The 18,902-nt window shown below is 44.1% G+C and overlaps 3 protein-coding genes across 20 annotated transcripts in view; 2 read left to right on the forward strand and 1 right to left on the reverse strand.

Annotated features, from left to right (window-relative positions):
• Positions 1 to 3,288, forward strand: part of MTMR3 (myotubularin related protein 3) — a 46,774-nt gene extending 43,486 nt beyond the window's left edge. For 10 of the 18 annotated variants that reach the window (XM_087913161.1, XM_087913162.1, XM_087913165.1 and 7 more), the window contains one exon: positions 952 to 3,288. In XM_087913161.1, coding sequence (XP_087769287.1) covers positions 952 to 1,123 — 172 coding nt within the window. In that variant the 3' untranslated portion in view covers positions 1,124 to 3,288. The remainder of the gene's footprint in view (positions 1 to 951) is intronic. The other 8 variants (XM_087913163.1, XM_087913164.1, XM_087913167.1 and 5 more) reach the window with 2 other exon arrangements.
• Positions 3,289 to 5,208: 1,920 nt separating this feature from the next.
• LOC113448066 (acyl-CoA dehydrogenase family member 11-like) lies at positions 5,209 to 17,613 on the reverse strand. Its single transcript, XM_026718628.2, has 14 exons — positions 17,170 to 17,613; positions 14,978 to 15,210; positions 13,852 to 13,951; positions 13,201 to 13,318; positions 12,796 to 12,938; positions 12,521 to 12,667; positions 11,044 to 11,138; positions 10,089 to 10,188; positions 9,476 to 9,616; positions 8,907 to 8,999; positions 8,170 to 8,277; positions 7,515 to 7,686; positions 6,619 to 6,685; positions 5,209 to 6,071 (listed from the first exon to the last, which is right to left on the reverse strand). Exons 1-14 carry the CDS (start codon positions 17,248 to 17,250, stop codon positions 5,945 to 5,947), a joined length of 1,725 nt encoding a protein of 574 aa, XP_026574413.1. The 5' UTR covers positions 17,251 to 17,613; the 3' UTR covers positions 5,209 to 5,944.
• The window catches only part of HORMAD2 (HORMA domain containing 2), a 34,445-nt gene continuing 33,013 nt past the window's right edge, over positions 17,471 to 18,902 (forward strand). The window contains exon 1 of the mRNA XM_087913174.1: positions 17,471 to 17,542. The gene's annotated coding sequence lies outside the window, so the exon portion shown is untranslated. The remainder of the gene's footprint in view (positions 17,543 to 18,902) is intronic.

Genomic DNA, 18,902 nt, shown 5'->3' on the forward strand with positions numbered 1-18,902 from the left:
CCCTCCTATTCGTTTTTTTTAAAAACTTTTCTTTGTAATAGCAGCACCTGTTTGAATCCATAAGAAGGCTCTGGAATAACTTATCCCAGCCGAATTTGTATTTCCTAATAGAAAGATTTCAGCTCGATAATATATTAAAAGGCTCCCTTTGCTTGCAGTTAGATTATGGATAACAGAAACAAAATCACAGCCAAGTATTAAAATTTAAACCAAAAGTTCAGGGGGTGGGGTGGGGGTGGGGAACACTTGTTCAGTTACATCCTTTTCTCCAGCATCACATCTCCCTAGGAATAAAACTTGGGGGTGAAACGCAAAAGGTCCTTTTTCAGTCCAGTTCGGTTTGAGAAAGTGGCGCCATAAGCAACGAAGGTGCATTGTCTCGGGTGACCCAGACCAGGTGCATGTGCTAGAATGGCCCTGCTGATTGACCACTGGCTAGTCGATTCAGCTGCTGCATCCATCGCTCGCGACACATGGACGGCGTCTTGTTTTCCCTTGCAGCTTTCTGCGTGACTTTTGCATGGCAGATTCACGTTTTCTGGTGCTGAGGCCTGGGTGTGCTGCAGTAGACTCCCTCCGAGTCCTGACAACTTCTCTCAGGCAACGTGGTTTGCTTGCCACCATCAGGATCATTTGGTGCTGATGTTGGGGAATCATCTGGAGGCAGAGTTCAAGTGTCCCCTTGCAGCCAGCAGAGACGTGTTGACGATCCAGAAGGGATTCCCTGCCTCCTGTTCACTCCTCCTGCTCGTGAACCTTGCATTGCAGGAAAAGGCGCATCCCCGAAGGGAAGGAACTCAGACCTCTACTCCTGGGGTTCTTCTCTCTCCAGGAAGACTCCGTTCCGCCTAATTTAAATCCGGGCTGTTCTTGTATAGAAATTGTGTTTCTGCGTTGCAAACTCATGTTCGTGTTTTTTCTTCTTCTTCTTCTTCCCGTTTCTGACCAAAGGAATTGTGGAAATGTGTTTTGCTCCAGCTGCTGTAACCAGAAGGCGCCGGTCCCCAGCCAACAGCTCTTCGAACCCAGCCGGGTCTGCAAAACCTGCTACAGCAGCTTGCACCCCAGTAGTGCCAGCCTTGACCTCGAACTGGACAAACCCATTGCTGCCACCTCAAACTGAGGCTCCGGCCTGGAAGGAAAGCTGGGAGGAGACAAAGCTGCCTTTGTCCCTTGAGGAGACACACCGATTGCCGGTGGACTGAAGCTGGTAGGATTGGAGGAGCTATGCACTTTGAGCTGGAAGTACAGGTTACTGTTCAGAGAGAGAGAGAGAGAGAGAGAGAGAGAGACAGGGAGAGGATGATGGGTAGGTAGATTCTGACAGAGCAGTCCTTCCCCACTGTTACTTCCCATTCCCTTTCCATCCTTCTCATGTAAATTTAGTGTGGATTTTGCAGGAAGACTGTGAAATGGGTCTAGTGGGGGAGTCTCCCTGCCCTGCACCGCAGGCAGGCTAGGCTGTTCTCCCTTTGCGGGAAGAGAGGAAGGTGAATTGCCAGAGAGATTGTGAATAGCTGTAGCATTAGGACTAGTGCTTTCAGTCACTCCTGTGACTTCTCAGCAGCCCCTTGCTGTTTGGAGAGTTGTTGCTGCTAGAAGAAACGGAAATGGCCTTCTCAAAAGGACTCTTTTCCCCTCTCTGTCCTCCAGGAGCGGGCTGGATTATTCTCGTTGCCCAAATGCAAGGGGTGGATTGCAGATCTCCACACTGGGCATCCCTGTGTGGCCGAGGGCTAAGAAGACGCCTGCTTGCTTTGAGAGGAAGCGAGAGGAGAAGGGGTGCCTTTAAGCCAGCACCCTCGATGTAAAATTCTGTACATCCATTTTTATTTTTATTTTGTAAAGGAATCGGTGCCTAGGCTTTGACGGTAGCTTTTGAAATGCCTCTCCTTGCCCACATTTTAAACCTAGTTTACACAGAAAGTAGAGCTGCTTCACTGCACTCAGTAGGCTATGTGCAAAGTCAGGTGGCCTAATGGCGTCGCGGTGTCCTTTTCACAAAACAACCCCATGAAGCAAGAGGGGGATGGTTTTATTTTGCTCTAGAGCTGGTTAGAAAAAGTAGGTTTGCTGGTGCCCCCAAAATGAGGCGTTAGGTAAAGACATGACAATCTGAACCTCTTTTCCTCCTGCTAACTTTGTCATCCCGTCAGCAGAGTCCTCCTATTTTTCTAAATTTTGTATTTCCCCCCCTTCACTCTTTAAAATATGCTCAGTTTATGGTTTTGGAGTGGGAGGAAGAATTTTAATAGAGAATTTATAATCTGTGATAAGATGCTCGAATCCATCCAGAATCGGTTCTCTTCTTTTTGTCCTCGCCTGCTTCGTCTTAGAGAACTTAGATCAGTACATGCAGTTCCTTTCTTTCTGTGTCGGCACACTTCAAACATCTTCCGTATACCTTCTCTGCAACATTTTCACACAGCGCAGATCTACACCCTGGCCTTGAGTACTACCTGGTGGGAGGTTCCCACACCCATAACTGCCATAAGCTCACGAAGCTCTGCAAGAGCCAAAAAGAGCAAGCTACACAACAACAGGCGTAAAAAGAACGAGAAACACAACACCTAAGCTATTCTAAGCGTTTGTGCGGCAATAACCAGACTGGCCTTCCCAAGGGAAACTGGTTTAGTGAGCCTGTTGCCAAGGAAGAAATATAAAAGTGAGGCTTGTCAAACAGTTTTCGTTTTCATACTGATTCCAAGAAGGAAGATGTCAGTCCTTTTCATTCTTGATGTTTCAGTTTTCCCGGGTTGGTTGTGAAGGATGCATGTCTTGCATTGAATAAAATAATGCAGGGAAGACATTTGAAAATAAGGATCCAAATTCCAGAGGCGCTGTCTCCTTAATGCAGGCAGGATGTAATTTCTTGGCACTCCTTGTCTTCTTCCAACTGGGAGGCCGGTACAAAATTTCAGTGTGGTTCCCCCCTTCCCCCCCAAAAGGAAGAAAACACTCTGAGAAAATCAGCAGAGATACACCGTTCCAGGTTGGGAATGTGGAAACAGGTTATTGAAATGACATACAGCTGGCTAATCTATGTTTTCCCAATGCAACTGGTGTGCAGCGAGACATTTTAAAACAAACAAACAAACAAGAATAATAAAGGGGAATGGTATTGTGTGACGCACTTAAGCCAGAGTTTTTATGGTACAAACAGATGGCGAAAAGAAGGTCTAAGATTCAGCAGTTTGTAAGAGGTGCCAAGGGGTTCCAATACGGGTTTTGGGGGTCTGTGATGTACAGTGTGAATAAACGCTTGCAGCTCTTAGTCTTTTGAATCAATGGAGCACTTTTTTATTCATATTTTCTCCCATTGGATGTGAAGCAGGAAACCCAGCTCGCTCGCTTACTCACTCTGTGTGTGTGTGTGTGTGTGTGTGTGTGTGAGAGAGAGAGAGAGAGAGAGAGAGAGAATTGCATAGATCTTCAAAAGAGCAAAATTTTATATTTTTTACTTTTTGTCAAATGTAGACTTCAATACTCTAGAATGCTTAAATATATATATGAAAAAATGAAATAAACTTTAGAGATTGCATACAGGAACAATTGTTGAGCTACTTCCTAATTTTTATATGTCCCAATCCTTGTATAGGTCAATCTGGAGGTCTCTATCTTGCTCAAACTTCCCTTAATTTCAAGGCCATCACATTTAAAAACTAACCAGACAATTTTATTTTCCTAGATCACTGTAAGGAATCCTTTCATTAATTGAAACTTAGACCAGATTCCCTTCATTTCTCTTTTTGGAATAAGCTAGTAAATCTTCAATGGGAGTCTGTTATCTGTTCCTGGTCCCTATTAATCTTCTTCCTTGCAAAGTTTGCGGGATTGAAAAATTTGGTGTCCTCCTTTGGGACTGAAGGCTGGGTGGGGGGAGGACTTGAATCAATTTCCTGAGAATTGTTGAACGTAGTTTGAAAAGACAAAGTTAGAAGCGCTACAATCCTCACTTGTGAAGACACAATGGCCTGTCCAGTATAACGACACCACAGCATCGCTTTTTTGTTTTCCCAGTTAATTGTGCTAACCCCACCTTCCATAGTTGGGGTTTCTCAAGCGACACAATTCATATTAATAAACGAACTTTTTTTCTCTCCCCCATTTGTACTATTTGGCAAATCTCACGTTGTTTAAAACCTTCCTTTGCTGCCTTCTCTGCTCAGCCGGTTCAGTGTACACACCTAGGTGAGACTTCTTGTGAATGTGTGGGTCTGGCAAAGATTTGCAGGCTGCAACTCTGCAGTCATTTGGAATTCCACAAAGAGGAATACAGTTAATATTTCCAGTTTCTCTGGATTTCCAATTATCAGGAATCCTACCTGGCTGAAAGGACGGTAAGTCATTGAAGTTTTTATGGAAATTTCCCCCAGGCCACTGAGCCAGCCAATCGGATTAGTTCTGTTGGGGATGTGGACTTTGTTTGGGGGGTGGGGTATTTAACTGGGACATCATGGGTTTCTCTTGTTATGATTGGGTGCCGATAGTTTTATACTTTGGTTCTGGTCACTGCGGTGAGACCAACAAGCCAGCCAGCTTCTGGATGAGTGAATGGCAATCAGAGGCTTCCATCCGAGAAAGAAGGTTTAATGAAAGACTGAACATCCACAGTAAAAGTTGTGCTTTATGCTGGCATATGACCTTTGTAATCCAATTTAACTTAAGGTCTTTTGTGTTAGTTGGTTGCTTTTAGCTGGGGTTTTTTTTTTGGAACATCCTTTTGGAAAAATTGTTCTTGGTGCTTTTTGTTTTCTTTATCAAAACAACATTGGAAAAGTGAAGCTGTTCTGCACTAGCCAGTTATGTTTTTTGGGCAGCTGTACCTCCCATTGTTGTTCTTATACTTGGTGTCAGTAACTCAACCATTACAGCAGGTATCCATTGACATTTTGGGTGAATCTTATAACATCTAAACGGTACTAGCCCTTACTAAACAGAGGCATCCATTTCCCCTCAGCTCAGTAAACATTTAAAAGCAAGCTCTCCCTGCAAACAGAACTTAGATCCTCCACTATCCAGATCTGCAAATAATTCCAGTAATTTGGGACTTGCTTCATCAGCAACAGCTGACCACGGGAAGTATGACGTTTAAATTTATGGAAGTTTTCATGGTTGACGTCTAGATAAAAGGAATGCAGGAACTCAACTCAAAAGGAAATCAACAGTGGATCTTCATGAAAAAAAAATGTGGAATACAGTAAAGCAGAAGAGTCAGAATAAAGTTTATTTTTATGGAAATTATATCCAAGAAAAGGTCCATTGCATCAAGTCCAGCATCAGCAAGTCCAATGATTTTTTTTTAAAGAGCAAAGGCACTATTATTTGGTATCCGGTTGTCTCCATTTGGTTACTGTAGTTCACATTCTTGTACCAATTAAAATAGTTTTTTAAAAAATTAAAAAAATTGAACTGCTTTAAGTGCTTAATTACTCTCTGTTCTGTTGTTTGTATCTTTAGTTGTAATGCTAAATAGAGGAGTTTCAAAGGCTGCCAGCAATTAGATTACTAATTATGGTAATAGCAATAGCACTTAGACTTATATACCACTTCGCAGTACTTTCCAGCCCCTCTCTAAGTGGTTTACTGAGTCCTTCAACTGCCATTGCCTAGTGGATAACCTGTTCTATGAGACATGAGAGTTGAAGGCCAGCAGATCCAGAGAGCAAGAAATGGGAAAGATTGCTTAAAATTATATATTTAAAGTAGAGCAGTGACACTGTTTCTATCTTTAAAAATTATTTCAAAAGTCAGTTTGTGAGTTCAGAAGCCAACTGACCATTTAACGTACAATGGAGGCGCTTTTAATGTGGGAACGTTGTCTACATGGGTCCCTTCAAACTTGTTTTGAAAAGAAAACTTGAGACTCGCGTATACGCATACATAATACAGACACACTTCTCACCCAGGTCATGTTGGCTTCTTTCACATTCCTAATACTTTGCTACAGCTTTCCTCGCAGAGAAGAATACCCATCATAAACCAAAGATTTATCCAGGGAAACTGCTTCAGAGTTGTAAGAACCAGCCTTCTCTTCTCTGTCCACAAGGCAGACGTTCTCCTGACACCACCTGTAGAAGAGAGAAGAAAGCCTTCTGTCTTCAAATTAAAACAGGATTTCTTAGTTTCAGACCCATCTACCTGAACGTTGCTTCCTGCTCCTATGATTGAAAGGTAATGGCACATCTTAACTACTGATGGCAGGTCTGCGACAATCAACATTCAGTAAGAATATAACACAAAGCTTTGATTAAGCCTTGAGCTTAATGACACATATATATCAAAAAATTGGAGAAACAGGTTTTGGCTGAGCATCTTGAGTTGGTGTAAACAAATTATTGCATACCCGCTCATTAGGACAGAGGTGAATGATTTCCCCAGAACCCAGGAAGGGAACTTGTTCACACAACCAGTTAGAACAGAGTTTCCCAATGTTGGCGGCTTTGTGGACCGGTGGGGAGGGGGGAGAGGGGATGTTCCATGCGAGCGGCCAGCGTGCACAAGCCCTTGCCGCTCACTTAAATGGCGTGCGCCTAGGCAAGTCAGGATGCGCGTTTCCCACGTTAGTGTGTGCAATCTTTTGGGTTTCTCAGTCTTGGTGTTAGATTTAATGAATACCTCTGAGCAGCGTAGATGTTTGTGTCTGATGCACCAGCCCTGGCGGCATGCTCCAGTAGAAGGACTCCTGTGGGAATTAAACACACAGTCTATGGACATTTCTGATCCGTCATCCTAATGAGATCTACCCTGTAACCTGAATCAGCTCCACACTTGACCCCATGGGGAATTCTCCACTGTGGGGAATAATTTGCAAGATCCTTGTAAAGTCTTCTGATTAATTCCCATTAATGGCATTCCAGGAACCCCTTTCTCCTAAAGAAAGGTCTTCCCGCTGCTTCTTTTGCCACTGCCAAGCTTGGATTTGGGGAGAACGGTTCACAGCATGAGCTATGGAATTCGGAAAGAATACTGAGCTTGTTAAATAGTCAGAAGTATGCCTAGGAAGGTGATGCAGCAGCTACAGGCGACAAATAAGAGGCTTGGCTGAGCTCTTGACTTAAAACCCCAAGGGTTGCGCTGCTTCAAATCCCATTTATAGAAGAGAAGACTAATTTTGCTGATGTCAAATTTAATCCCAGCTCAAAACCTGTGGCTTTCCCTGACTCCTCGATCGATCCAATCTTGCACGGTTATCTTTGGTGTTCTTAGATTTCGAAGAGTAGCACCCCACTGCCACCTTCGGGGCTGCTGCACTTACCACAGGCTAGTTTTTAATGATGCTCTAATTAGCCTGCTTGCCATCAGCTATGGGGCTTGGAATCAGGTTTGGTTTCCTGTCTGCTCCAACTTTACAACAAGAGCTTTTTGTGCTGGAAAATATTTGTCCTTTTATAAGCGCTGCATCCAAACCCCGAATGCTGGGTTGTTTCAGAGTCTTTCTGAGCAACATTCAACCACTGGAGATGATTTTTGTGGTAAGGAAGCACAAGATTTTGAGGCAATTCTTTCATTACCTTCATAGGTCCATGCCAAAGTATAGGAAAAGTCTCTCGCTGCAAGCTGCCAGCCAGCTTCTCCCTTTGAGTCCATTCTTCGAACAAACTGCTTGAGTTTTTGCAGATTATTCTGAATTATTTGCACGGAAGCCTGCAGTTCGGACTGCTGAGTAGCTGCCTCCAACTTGGTCTGCAAGGAACCCCCAGAACAAACACACCTAATAACTCACAGTACGTCCGGCTAGCAAAAGAGGTTACTCGGCTGCTACTTCTCTGAAAATAGGATTCTCTATTTCCCCCCAAGATGGTTGCAAATAAAATAAGGATATGTTTAGTGGCACCTCAAAATGAGCTGGTGACCTAAGTACCTGTGGAGATCAGCGTCACAGCTTTGTTCAGGCTAAGGACCGTGCTGGTCTTTTGAGTGTTACCTACCCATAATTTGTGGGTGGGACTAGTAGAACTGATCTTAAATCATTGGCATTTAGCTCAAATTTACTTAATACAATGCCTCCCCAATCATATGTTCTGACACATTAAATAGCAGCACATCGACGTCAACAAGGACCACCTCAGTTTTACATGAGGCCGACTGAGCCTGTTGCTCCTACCAAGTACACCTCAAATTTTAACATTTATAGGTGGTATGACAAACTCGGGTATGGGTGCCTACCTGGGCAGTGGAGAAAAAGACATCCAGCACTTTTCCTTGGCTCTTGAAAATGCAGCGCAGAACATCCAGGCACAGGATGTTCGTGGTTCCCTCCCAGATTGACATCACCTGGCAGTGAAACGGAAACAGAGCTCAAGAAATAAATGCCAGAGCACCAACCTGGAGGCTGGGCTGACCAGGCATAACTGTCCCAAAGTTTCCCAATAGCTTCCATGGTTTTCTTGGGTTTTCCATTCCTAGTCTAGCACCAAAAAGACTCATGAATAAGGAGGTTTTTTTTAATATTTCTATGAATAAATGCTCTGCATTTCTATGTGTTATTCTCACTAGAATTGCTTAAAAGTAATAACAGCTGTCAGTCATGACTTTACAAATGTGCATTTAAGCACTCCTTTGTAAGGGATTTGTTTCCAAGTATTTGGAACACCTCCAAGCGTGACGGAATGCCACTGTTATTTTTTTCATAGACAAATGTTCAGTTTATTATATTCATTATGAGACTGCATTCCTCAAGAAAGAACTTTCTGAGTAATAAGAGGCCTGAATTACTTTTCCCCCTTTTCTTCATGATCTCAGAACTCTGCGATAACAAGCTAATGTCAGGAAGAAAAGGTGAAACAAAGGAACTTAGGTGCAAATTTCTCTTGCTGCTTTCCCCCGCTAAAATAGCACCAGGCTGCAAGAAAGAAGGAAGTAGAAGAAGCAAAAAAAAACAAAAAACTCCAGTGCTTCTTCACCTGGGTATCCTGAAGAATGGCAGGCAGGTTTGTGTCTTCCATGTAGCCCTGTCCTCCGAAACATTCCAGGCCTTCTGAGACCACAGCGATAGCCTGAAATACAAACTGACTTGTTTACACATCCGACAAATATGCCAGGCTGGGAGAAGCACAAACAACAGCCCACCAGATATGTAAATGTTAATCCATTAGCTCTTCTTCTGACAAACCCATTTCATTCAAAGGCATCTGAATTCATGACTTTGTGACTAAAACGGATGCCTTTGAATAAACGTTAGGGGAAGAGGGGCTGACAATGATTCCCAATTCTTTGAACCAAGAGACTCAATGGCTAAACATCCAGTCAGAAATATAACAGATTTTTCCTCCCCTCAGCTCCCATGAACATCTGCCCTGTAGAGGTGCCCTCTTTGCCAGTCGAGGACATCGCTTAGCCCAATGATGGATAACCTTTTGGGCATCAAGTGCCCAAAGCGCATGCGCATGGGTGCTTCCCGCCATGCACGCATGTGCATGCATGCACAGCAGAGCTAAGGTTTGCCATCATGGTGCATCAAACTGAGTGTGACCTGTTTTGCAGTATAAAGTTTAGCGAGAGGGGTGAGCAGCCTCAGCATGTGCTTCTCCTGCTCCGTCGCCATCTTCGTTTCTTCCAGGCCAAGCAGTCTCGCCAGCTCCATCGCCAGCAGGAACGCTGCTTGGGTCTGCACCTGCACAAGTGGGAAGGCGGTTTGTCTGAGCAAGGCTGGCAACTTCCTCCCTTCCCCCCCCCCCGCTTCCTCCCTCTACAACCACCTGGAGTAAGTTTCCCTGTGTGTGGCAAATCCCTGAACAAATCCCTACAGTTCTCTTGGAAAGATTTTTGGAAGTGATTTGCCCTTGCCTGCTGGTTCTTCCTAGGGCTTAGAGAGCATGACTGGCCCAAGGTCACCCTGCTGGCTTTGGACTTAAGGTCGAACTCAAACTCCCAATTTCCCAGCCTTGTGCCCTCACTACGACAGCAAACTTCCTCTCCTTCTATAGTGGGTTAAACTTTCTGAATCTTATATGCTTCATTCTGTTGTTAAAGTTCTCCAATTGTATGCTACTTTCCCTACACTGTCATCTGATTCCAAACAATAGTAGGAGAACATGCTGGAATCTTTCCCACGTACACCTGGACCCAAGAGGGTGTGTGCTCACCTCCATTCGTGCCATAGTTTGCATGTGCAAAGGGTGATCTTTAAGGGGTTTTCCAAAGGCTTCTCTTTTGGTGGCATAATCCCGTGCCAGGTCGACAATTCTATGGATGGGAACAAAGCCAGCCACAGGGATTAACTGTTGCCTTTGCTCCTACTTAAAATTTATTTCTGATATTTCCCAGAATTTAATTTCATTCTTTAATTAAGTTGAATCATCAGGGGAATCAGTATATAATATTATACACTGGAAGTCAATATATAATGTTATACACTGGAGGGGCATAACATTAATATAATAAAAATGCTAAGAACTTTTCCTCTTTATCAATGCAACTTCTAGGTAGCAAAATTATTTCCATTTCTCTTCATACAGACTACAGGAACAATCCCTCCACTCAGGAACATGCTGCCAATATTGGAGAACAAAATGGGTATTTTTCTTGGCATATTATTTTTGCTTAAAACAAAGTTCACAAATACATGTGGGAAGATGTTGAAATACTTAATACACCTGAGTATTCCTTTACTTCAGGTCTTACTGAAGACCTGAAGACCAACATTTTCAGGTGACGTCACATCTCCCATGGCCTTTAGGGACAAGAATTGTTTTAAAAATAAAAGCTAGCCCTTCTCTGTAAGAAAATGACTATCCCACATATAAATGAAGTCCAATTTATGGTCAAGTCCCAAATCCACTCACATCTGTAATATGCATAAATAAAACTGATCCACAAGCAGACTTTTATTTGGAAAAGTTAAAAGATGAAAAGTTAAAAAACTCCACAAGAGTATTCAAGTAGCAGTTTGGAAGTCAGGAGATTCCAAACTACATTTTCAAATTGATCGTGCCAATTAAGCTTTGCCTAATTATCCTTCAGAACAGAACAGATTTGGTTCTAATTTTGCCCAGTTCTTCCTAGTTGCTTCCACTTCTCAGGGGGTGGATTGAAAATTACCTTCTCATATGATGAACTGCAAAGATGGTATTATAGATCCTAGTGATGTTCAACATGTTGGCAATACAAGCCATCCCCTTGCCTTCTGCAGAGATCTGCAAACATAAAGAAATAGCTTCAGACTACGATATCTGGTTCCCCTGAAAAACCTAGATGCAAGTAAACTAAATCATACATTTGCAAAAGTAAAAATACCATTTTCAGGATTTGTGAAAGAGAAGAGCAAGTAGCTTCTAGGAAAGCAAGCAAGCGAGTTTTATTCTAAAGACTGATCCTACAAACATACAATTCAGTTTAAATAACTAATTCTACAAGTGCACAAAGTCTTGTAGAGCAGAGGGATAATGAAGCCAGGTTCCCAAAACAAGCAAAAGAATAATATTTTGGAGCCATGTGGAATGCTAAAACCATATTTTTCCTGGCTTCTGGAATATCATACTCCTCAAGATGACAGCTATCGCCACCTTCTTAGCTTTCCATAAGGGTCTTAAACCTGCCTCTGCCAGTTGGCCAGGGACCCGTATGGGGCTTGCCATTGTGGACATGGTTGCTGAATATAAGATCCCACTGCCACTCAACGGTATACCCCACAATCTTAGCTAATTGTTAATTTTAATTTTTATATATTTATACACACACACTCACTCACTCACTGCAGTTCTGACCTAGGCTTCCCCCAAGAGTCCTCGTCCCCATCAGTCCCTTTTATTTAATTTACAATGAATTTCCTCTCCAACAAAGTCCCGGCCAACAGCCTTTCACGATAGTTCCCAATTACAAACCTTTATCAGGCTTGGAGAGGCGCCAGGCCAATATCTTTCAGACACAGCAATACTTGGCAAGCATGCTGGAAGGAACTAATTGTCTCCTGCAAAGCCCCACTCCCCCTTTGCTCCTCTTTTATTCTTTAGGGGAGGGGCCATTCAACGTCCATCTGTGGCTTTACTCCCAAGTCGGCCCTTTTTCCTCAGATGTTCCCTTCGTCTGGCAGCTCTGCGCATACACACACTGGGAACAGGCTCTAGCTGTTCTTCTGCTTCACTGATGTCTGACTCTGAAGGCAGCTGATAACTGTCAGACGCCCCTGGCCCCATCTCTGCCTCTACCAACTGTAGCAATTAAGATAAATACTCCATCACAATTTGCTGATAGATGCACAAAAGAGAACTATTTTCCCTGCCCCTAGTTTCTAAGACTTTTGAGACATTGCTTGCAAATCTCAAGCTTTTTATTCTTGTTCTTAACAACTTTAAAAACTAATATTTAGTTACTAATCTAATCTTTTCAAATAAGCTGCACCAGACACTAGAGCTGAGGATCTTCCCCTGCGTAGCTTTTCCCCTCCTCAGAAGCGTTCACGCAGAGCCTGAACAGCTGTCTGTTGCGAATGCTTCGATCTTTAATCCTTTCCTAGGCGAGTCTCTGTGCTCCTCTCAATGTGCTGAATGGAGGAAATGCTTTTCTCTGTGGCTCCTACCAGATGTGCTCGAGCGCCATCCAGCCACAGCTCTGCCGTTGGCACCGCCCTTGTGCCCAGCTTCTCTTTCAGCCTCTGTATTTTTATGCCGTTCAGCTTCCCATCCTCATAGATTTTCAGGTAGAAGAGAGAGAGGCCTCTGGAGCCCTGCCACACAAAAGTTGCTAGCGTGAGACCAAATAAACGGAGCTGGTATCCGGACATTAGTAACCGCGCAACACATTAGTAACCGTGCAACTACTTGCAAGCTACTGTTTCATATTCTTTGGGTTGACCTGTTGTATCTGCCCATCAGGGCCCACAATCCTTGCCAATGTCAGCGTCATGTCTGAATCAGCAGCTGATGTGAACCATTTGAAACCATGCAGACTGTAGGAGCCATCTGGAAGTTCCCGTGCAACAGTTTCTGTTCCACCTCCTGAGGAAAAAAAAAATACATTTTTGTGCTGGGAATTTTTTCCCTAAAAGATGACCACTGGTTGATTACTTAGGTTTTGATCCTGCCTTTCATTCAGGAATTTATGGTGACCTTCACAACTCCCTCTTCCTATTTTCCCCAGCAAAACCCTGTGAGAAAAATACCCTAACATCTTTAAATGCAAATGCTGTTGAATAAGTCAGCCTACCCAAATACAGTCTTATTCGGTAAACTGTATGGCTCCCACGTTGCACCTCCTTACCGACATCAGAGCCGCCTTTGCGTTCTGTCATCCATTGGCCAGAGATCCAGAAGGTCTTGGGGTCACTTGAGGTCAAATGAGCATAGGCTTCTTCCAGGGGTTTTGGGATACCTAAAGACTGGTGGAGTTGCAAGCAAGAGACAAAAGGCAGGTACTGTATATAGATGGGTGGAGAGATGACGTATCTGTCAGCCCTGCCTTTCATTCCCATATGAGATGGGTTGACGCAAGCAAGAGGAATACAAGTACACGGTGGTCATCATCACCATCAGGCACCGCTGTGCATCTCTTGCCTTGAAGACAGTCAGGAACCCCTGGCACAGCAGGACAGCTGCCAAACGGGGTCATGGCAACGGTCGCTGAGCAGCAAAGTTGGGCAAGGGAGCTTCTCCAAAGATAACTACTCCTACAGGTCTCAAGGGTCATGGTCTAAAGCAAGCACAGAGGAGGACAGTCACCAGGGCCTTTGTACTCTATGGGACACAGCAGAAAGGAACTAGGCCAGACTAGAACTAGGCCCAATTTGTTGGCATAACAAAGAAAGATAGGACAGAGAGACTTTTTACAAATGTTACTAAAGACAGCTGGGGGGTTTAAATAACAAAAACAGTCACTTAGTCCAGCAGTTCCCCCTTTGCATTAAAGACTTACCTCAATTACTTTTACTGCTCCATCAGTCATGGCTAGAGGGCATCCATAGCAAGCACAAAAGGGCATAAAAAGATACACCTTGGCAATCTGATAAACACGGCTGTGAAAAGAAAAATACACGAAGGTGTACTTGGCATTCCTCCCCAAATGCCTATATGGCAGATTTGAAACACTGGAAACTGAAAAGGAAGGGAACTGAAAGGAAACCAAGGAAGCTGTTGGTGAATTGAAGAACAAAGAGAGCAGAGCCAAATATCCAAAAAGCAGTTACCAATTCAGTTTATTGCGGTAGTAGACCAGTAGAAGCAGAGTGGTGTGTGTGTGTGTGTGTGTGTGTGTGTGTGTGTGTGTGTGTGTGTGTGAAATTTATCCTAGTAGAGGATAAAAGAAAAAGTTAAAATAATAAAAAACCTAACATCTATAAGTGAGAAGAAGCAACATGGGCAGGTTTCTATCAATCTTTATTATGGTCACAGACCAGGGCAAAAATTAAACTTTAAAATAAAACAGAACAGGACAGGACATTATGTAGTAATATACAGTATTACAACTGATGGATAAAATCATCAGTGGGTGATCAAGGACCGCTTAATTTTAAAGACAAATGTAGCAAAACGTAGCTTCGTTCAGTGCTACCATATTATACCAATCCAATAATAGTAGTTGTATATAAAAGAGACTGGAATTTCTGGGATATTTAATCTGGTAAATAAGTCGTTATAGAGGGGGCAATACAACAGGACATCAGCTATAGTTTCAGCTCATATGGAACTTTTTTACATCCTCTGCTTGGGCAGAGGACTGCAACATGCTAGGGTTAATACCCCCTGAAATGTAGAGATAGTTTTGTGCAGGGGGGCCTGCCCGCTCAAAAAAAATGTACTTGGGTAAAGTAGACAGGTCCTGTTGACCAGAAAAGAAAGGACTATAAGGTTGGGTTATTAGGTTAAAATATATGTTGTTGTTTCTGATAACTGTTAATGGACTTTAATGAAATGGATTTAATCAGTTATTATTAAACAAAAACCCTACCAAACTTTAAGCCATGCTAGGATTCAAGAATATGCAAGAGAGACCCAAACAGGTTCACATGGCTTTGCATAGCTCCCATAAAGCATAGCAGTACCTCCAACTGGAATATCTCCTTGTATAACCTTCAGCCACAAGGCTCTCCTCAGCACAGATGTCCTTCAGCCTCTTCCAGGCTGGGCAGGTGATCACTTGGTCCACACGTTGCCCCCAGGCATCAAAATGCAATAATCTAGGAGGGTTTAGCTCACACTCACAGCCCAAGAAGCCAATTTCATCTCTCAAACGAGCTCCAAACCGTTCCAGATCAATGTTCACCTCGGCGAACACCTACATGGTCAATGCATAAATATGGAACGTGAAGAGGGGTAGGACAGGAACCAGAAGGTCGTTTTGAAAGGAACAAAAGAAGCTAAGTTGAAGGGCTGCTGGTTTCTTTCTTATGTGGCCAGCAGTTTCATCCGGTGTGGCTTCTTCAAACAAGCTAAGTTTGTGGTTAGTTCTTAGATCAACCAAGTTGCCTCTCGGTGTCTTTCCTAAAGAACGCTCAGAATGTATACGAGCTCAGTTTCAAGCTCAGTTCACTGTATTCCCATCATCCTTTTCTTGGGTAAAACTATTGATGAAAATACAGCATTGAAGAGGGATATAAGAATCAAAGTTTTTTTGTGGTTCTCCCAAGGCTTCCAGAGCTTGTTTAGCTCTTTAGCCTAAGTGGGAATCTAATGCATGATTTGTCTTTGGGCCGCTGGAGGAAAAAACAAATATAAATGTACAGCTAGTTCTTGGCTTATAAGCATTTGTTTAACAACATTTCAAAGTTATGAAGGCCTTGGAAAAAGTGACTTATAACCTTTGAGCTGCTAGTGGTATGGATGGTTTACTTGTGGTGGAATATTACAAAATGTGTGACAATTGCACATGATTTAACAATTTTGAGGTTGCACTACATAAGGTAAAGGTGGTAGAAATTGTCACTCGTTCAATGTGGCTGAGCCAGAAACTTCGAACAGCCTTAGCCACCATGGCTAATGGTGTGAACTGCAATATTTAAAAGACCACAGGTGCTTAACTTGTAGATGCTACAAGTTAAGATGTGTTTTTGTATAATTTGTTTGCAATGGTATTGTATCGTATTGAAACCCTATTGCTGTAATCTAATACGTGAATTGGATCATTGCTGTTTTTTTCAAGGCTGCAAATTTGTGTTTCCAGAATCAGGATGTTCATGTAAACATTCCATTCTCCTATTTATTAACTGCCCATCTCCCTCGGATAAGCAATGGTATGAAACATATATGTGCCAAAGGTATTTGCTTAAAGATTTCTCCTTTTGATAATATTGCATTACACAATTTGTCTGAATAAACAGCTGAGACAGAGACATTCTAAAGGTAGTCCTCACTTAATGAACAAGGACTTAATCAGTGAGCGTTCAAAATTACGACAGGGTCCCCCAAAATGGAAATATCAAAGTTTAAAACTACTTCAGGAAAAACATGATCCAACTCTGCCATCATAACTCAAGAGGAGATGGAGCCCTTTTCATGGAAACTCAACTTCCCCCTTCCTGAACATATTAAGTCCCTAATCAATTTCTACTGATTTAATATTCTTCTGCCAGTTTTCCTTCCTTCCCAGCATGATGTAAACTGTCCCGTCCTATTTTGTAACCTCACACCAGCTGGCTGGGGGAAGAGAATTGTACAGTAGCACCCCTTTGAAGAAGGTTGGAGGGGACACTCTTACATAAGAGGCAGAGATCCAGGTTAAGGGAAACAGCCTCTCCTATGACTTAAGGCCCTGTCAGGAAGAGAGGAAGACTCTGTTTTCTTCATCTTCAGCATTAAAAGGGTGCAAGCTGTGCTTGGAAGAGGAATGGGAGACGCTAGGGGGAAAAGGCTACTCTGGCTGCTAAGGCAAGGGAGCACCTTTTGCTGTATTCCCAGGAACAGGGAAGGGTCCGCCACTCCAGGTATTTTAATTTCTCCTTTTTTGCCTTACAACAGCAGGTGGGAAGTGCTCCGAAAATCTAAACTGCAGAGAACTGGAGCTTTCCACCGCCCTTGGCTCTGCCACTGAACCATTAGAAGGAGCCTCCGAGGTCTTCTAGTCCATCCCCTTACCCGGCCGTGCGAGGATTCCCAACCGGGTGGGCATCTCACCCTCCAGTCCCTGGCCGGTCAATGGACCTGGGCAGTGACAGGGAACGGAGGAGCAAAGGCGACGAAAAAGCACCGAGCCAGCCCTGCGGCCCCACCGCCGAGTCCCCGTTTGGCGCTCACCCACCTGGGCGGGCAGGTGGGCTCTCAGGTATCCCGGGAGCAAGGGGTCTTCCAGGTAGAGGTTCCCCATCCGAGGGGCCTCCATGTTTGCACCCTGGCACCCTCGAGCGCTCCGCAGTTTCCCGGTTCCCGCAAAGGCTCCCGCTGGAGAAGCGCGCCGGCGGCCGGGGCCAAGTTTTGCCCTCCTGCAGGTCGTTTCTACACGGGTTTGGGACAGGCGGGTGCCCCGGGGGGCAAGGTTCTCACGGTTCAGGGAAGGCGCGAGTGCGAGAGAAAAGGAGGGCGAGTTTTAAGGCAGCTCTTCCACCCCCGGGACGTCGCCAGAGCGGCTCTGGGCTGGGCCAAGGGAGGGGGCGGGGACGCCTAGCGATTTGCAGGTAACTCTTCGGGCTGTTCTTTGCTGCGGGGCGGTGGGAAGCCTCCCCCAGACTCATCCTTCCCCATTGCAAAAGGGGGCAAAAGCCGGAGCCGGGCAATCTCTGCAGCGCCTCTGCAATCGCAGGGCCGGCTCCCCGAAGTCCGTCCACGGAGGAAGCGAAAGGAGATAAAGCCACCCTTGGAATACGGCATCCATTTGGTCGCCACGATGTTTTTTTTTTTTTAAAAAAAGATGTTGAGCCTCTAGAAAGAGTGCAGAGAAGAGCAGCAAAGAGGGTTAGGGGAAGCTAAAACATACGAAGAATGTTTGCAGGAAATGGGTATGTCAAATCTGATAAAAAGAAAGACTCAGGGATGACATGACAGGAGCCTTCTAAAATCTCGGGGGGCTGCCCCAAAGAATAGGGCAAGGGTCGCCAAACTTGGCAACTTTAAGACTTGTGGACTTCAACTCCCAGAATTCCTCAGACGGCATAGCTGGCTGGAGAATTGTGGGAGTTGTAGTCCACAAGTCGGAAAGTTGCCAAGTTTGGAGACCTCTGGCATAGGGGGGTCAACCTATTCTCCAAAGCACCCGAAGCCAAGAAAACAAACAATGGAGGGAAATTAATCAAGGAGAGCAGCAACCTAGAGATAAAGAGAAACTTCCTGACAGTTAGAACAATCAATGGAATGGCTTGCCTCCGGGCGTTGTGAATGCTCCAACCCTGGAAGTTTTTAAGAAGAGATTGGCCAGCCAGTTGTCTGAAATGGGATAGGATTTCACTTCAGTCTGCTGTTCCACTGGCGAATTGTTCTCGCTGTTAGGGAAATTTCTCCTTAGTTTTAGGTTGCTTCTCTCCTTGGTTAGTTTCCATCCATTGCTTCTTGTCCTGCCCTCAGGTGCTTTGGGGAATAGCTTGACTCCCTCTTCTTTGGGGAAGCCCCTGAGATGCTGGAACATTGCTATCATGTCCCTCTTAGTCCACTTTTTCATCAAAGTAGACATACCCAGTTCCTGCAACTCTTCTTCATATGTTTTAGCCTCCAGTCCCCTAATCATCTTTGTTGCTCTTCTCTGCACTCTTTCTAGAATCTCAACATCTTTTTTATATATCGTGGTGACCAAAACTGGATCCATTTTTTTTGTCCTGCTTGAGCTCAGAATAGAACTTTATTTGATGGTTAGCCAACAACCTTCTCTAATTAAGGTAAGAGTTCCATAGAGCATTTGCAAACAGCTTCTCCCCTGAGCTGGTTTCACATGAGGATCAAGGATGAGGAAGAGGGAAAAAAAAAACCCAGAATTTTACTAATTGGACCACCTTTTTTCCTCCCCGATAAAATGAAAAGAGTTTTGATGTTCAAAAGAAAGAGAGA

This window comes from Pseudonaja textilis, chromosome 15 (assembly GCF_049901715.1).
Source record: "Pseudonaja textilis isolate UNSWEBS1 chromosome 15, rPseTex1.2, whole genome shotgun sequence".
NCBI classification, from domain to species: domain Eukaryota; kingdom Metazoa; phylum Chordata; class Lepidosauria; order Squamata; family Elapidae; genus Pseudonaja; species Pseudonaja textilis.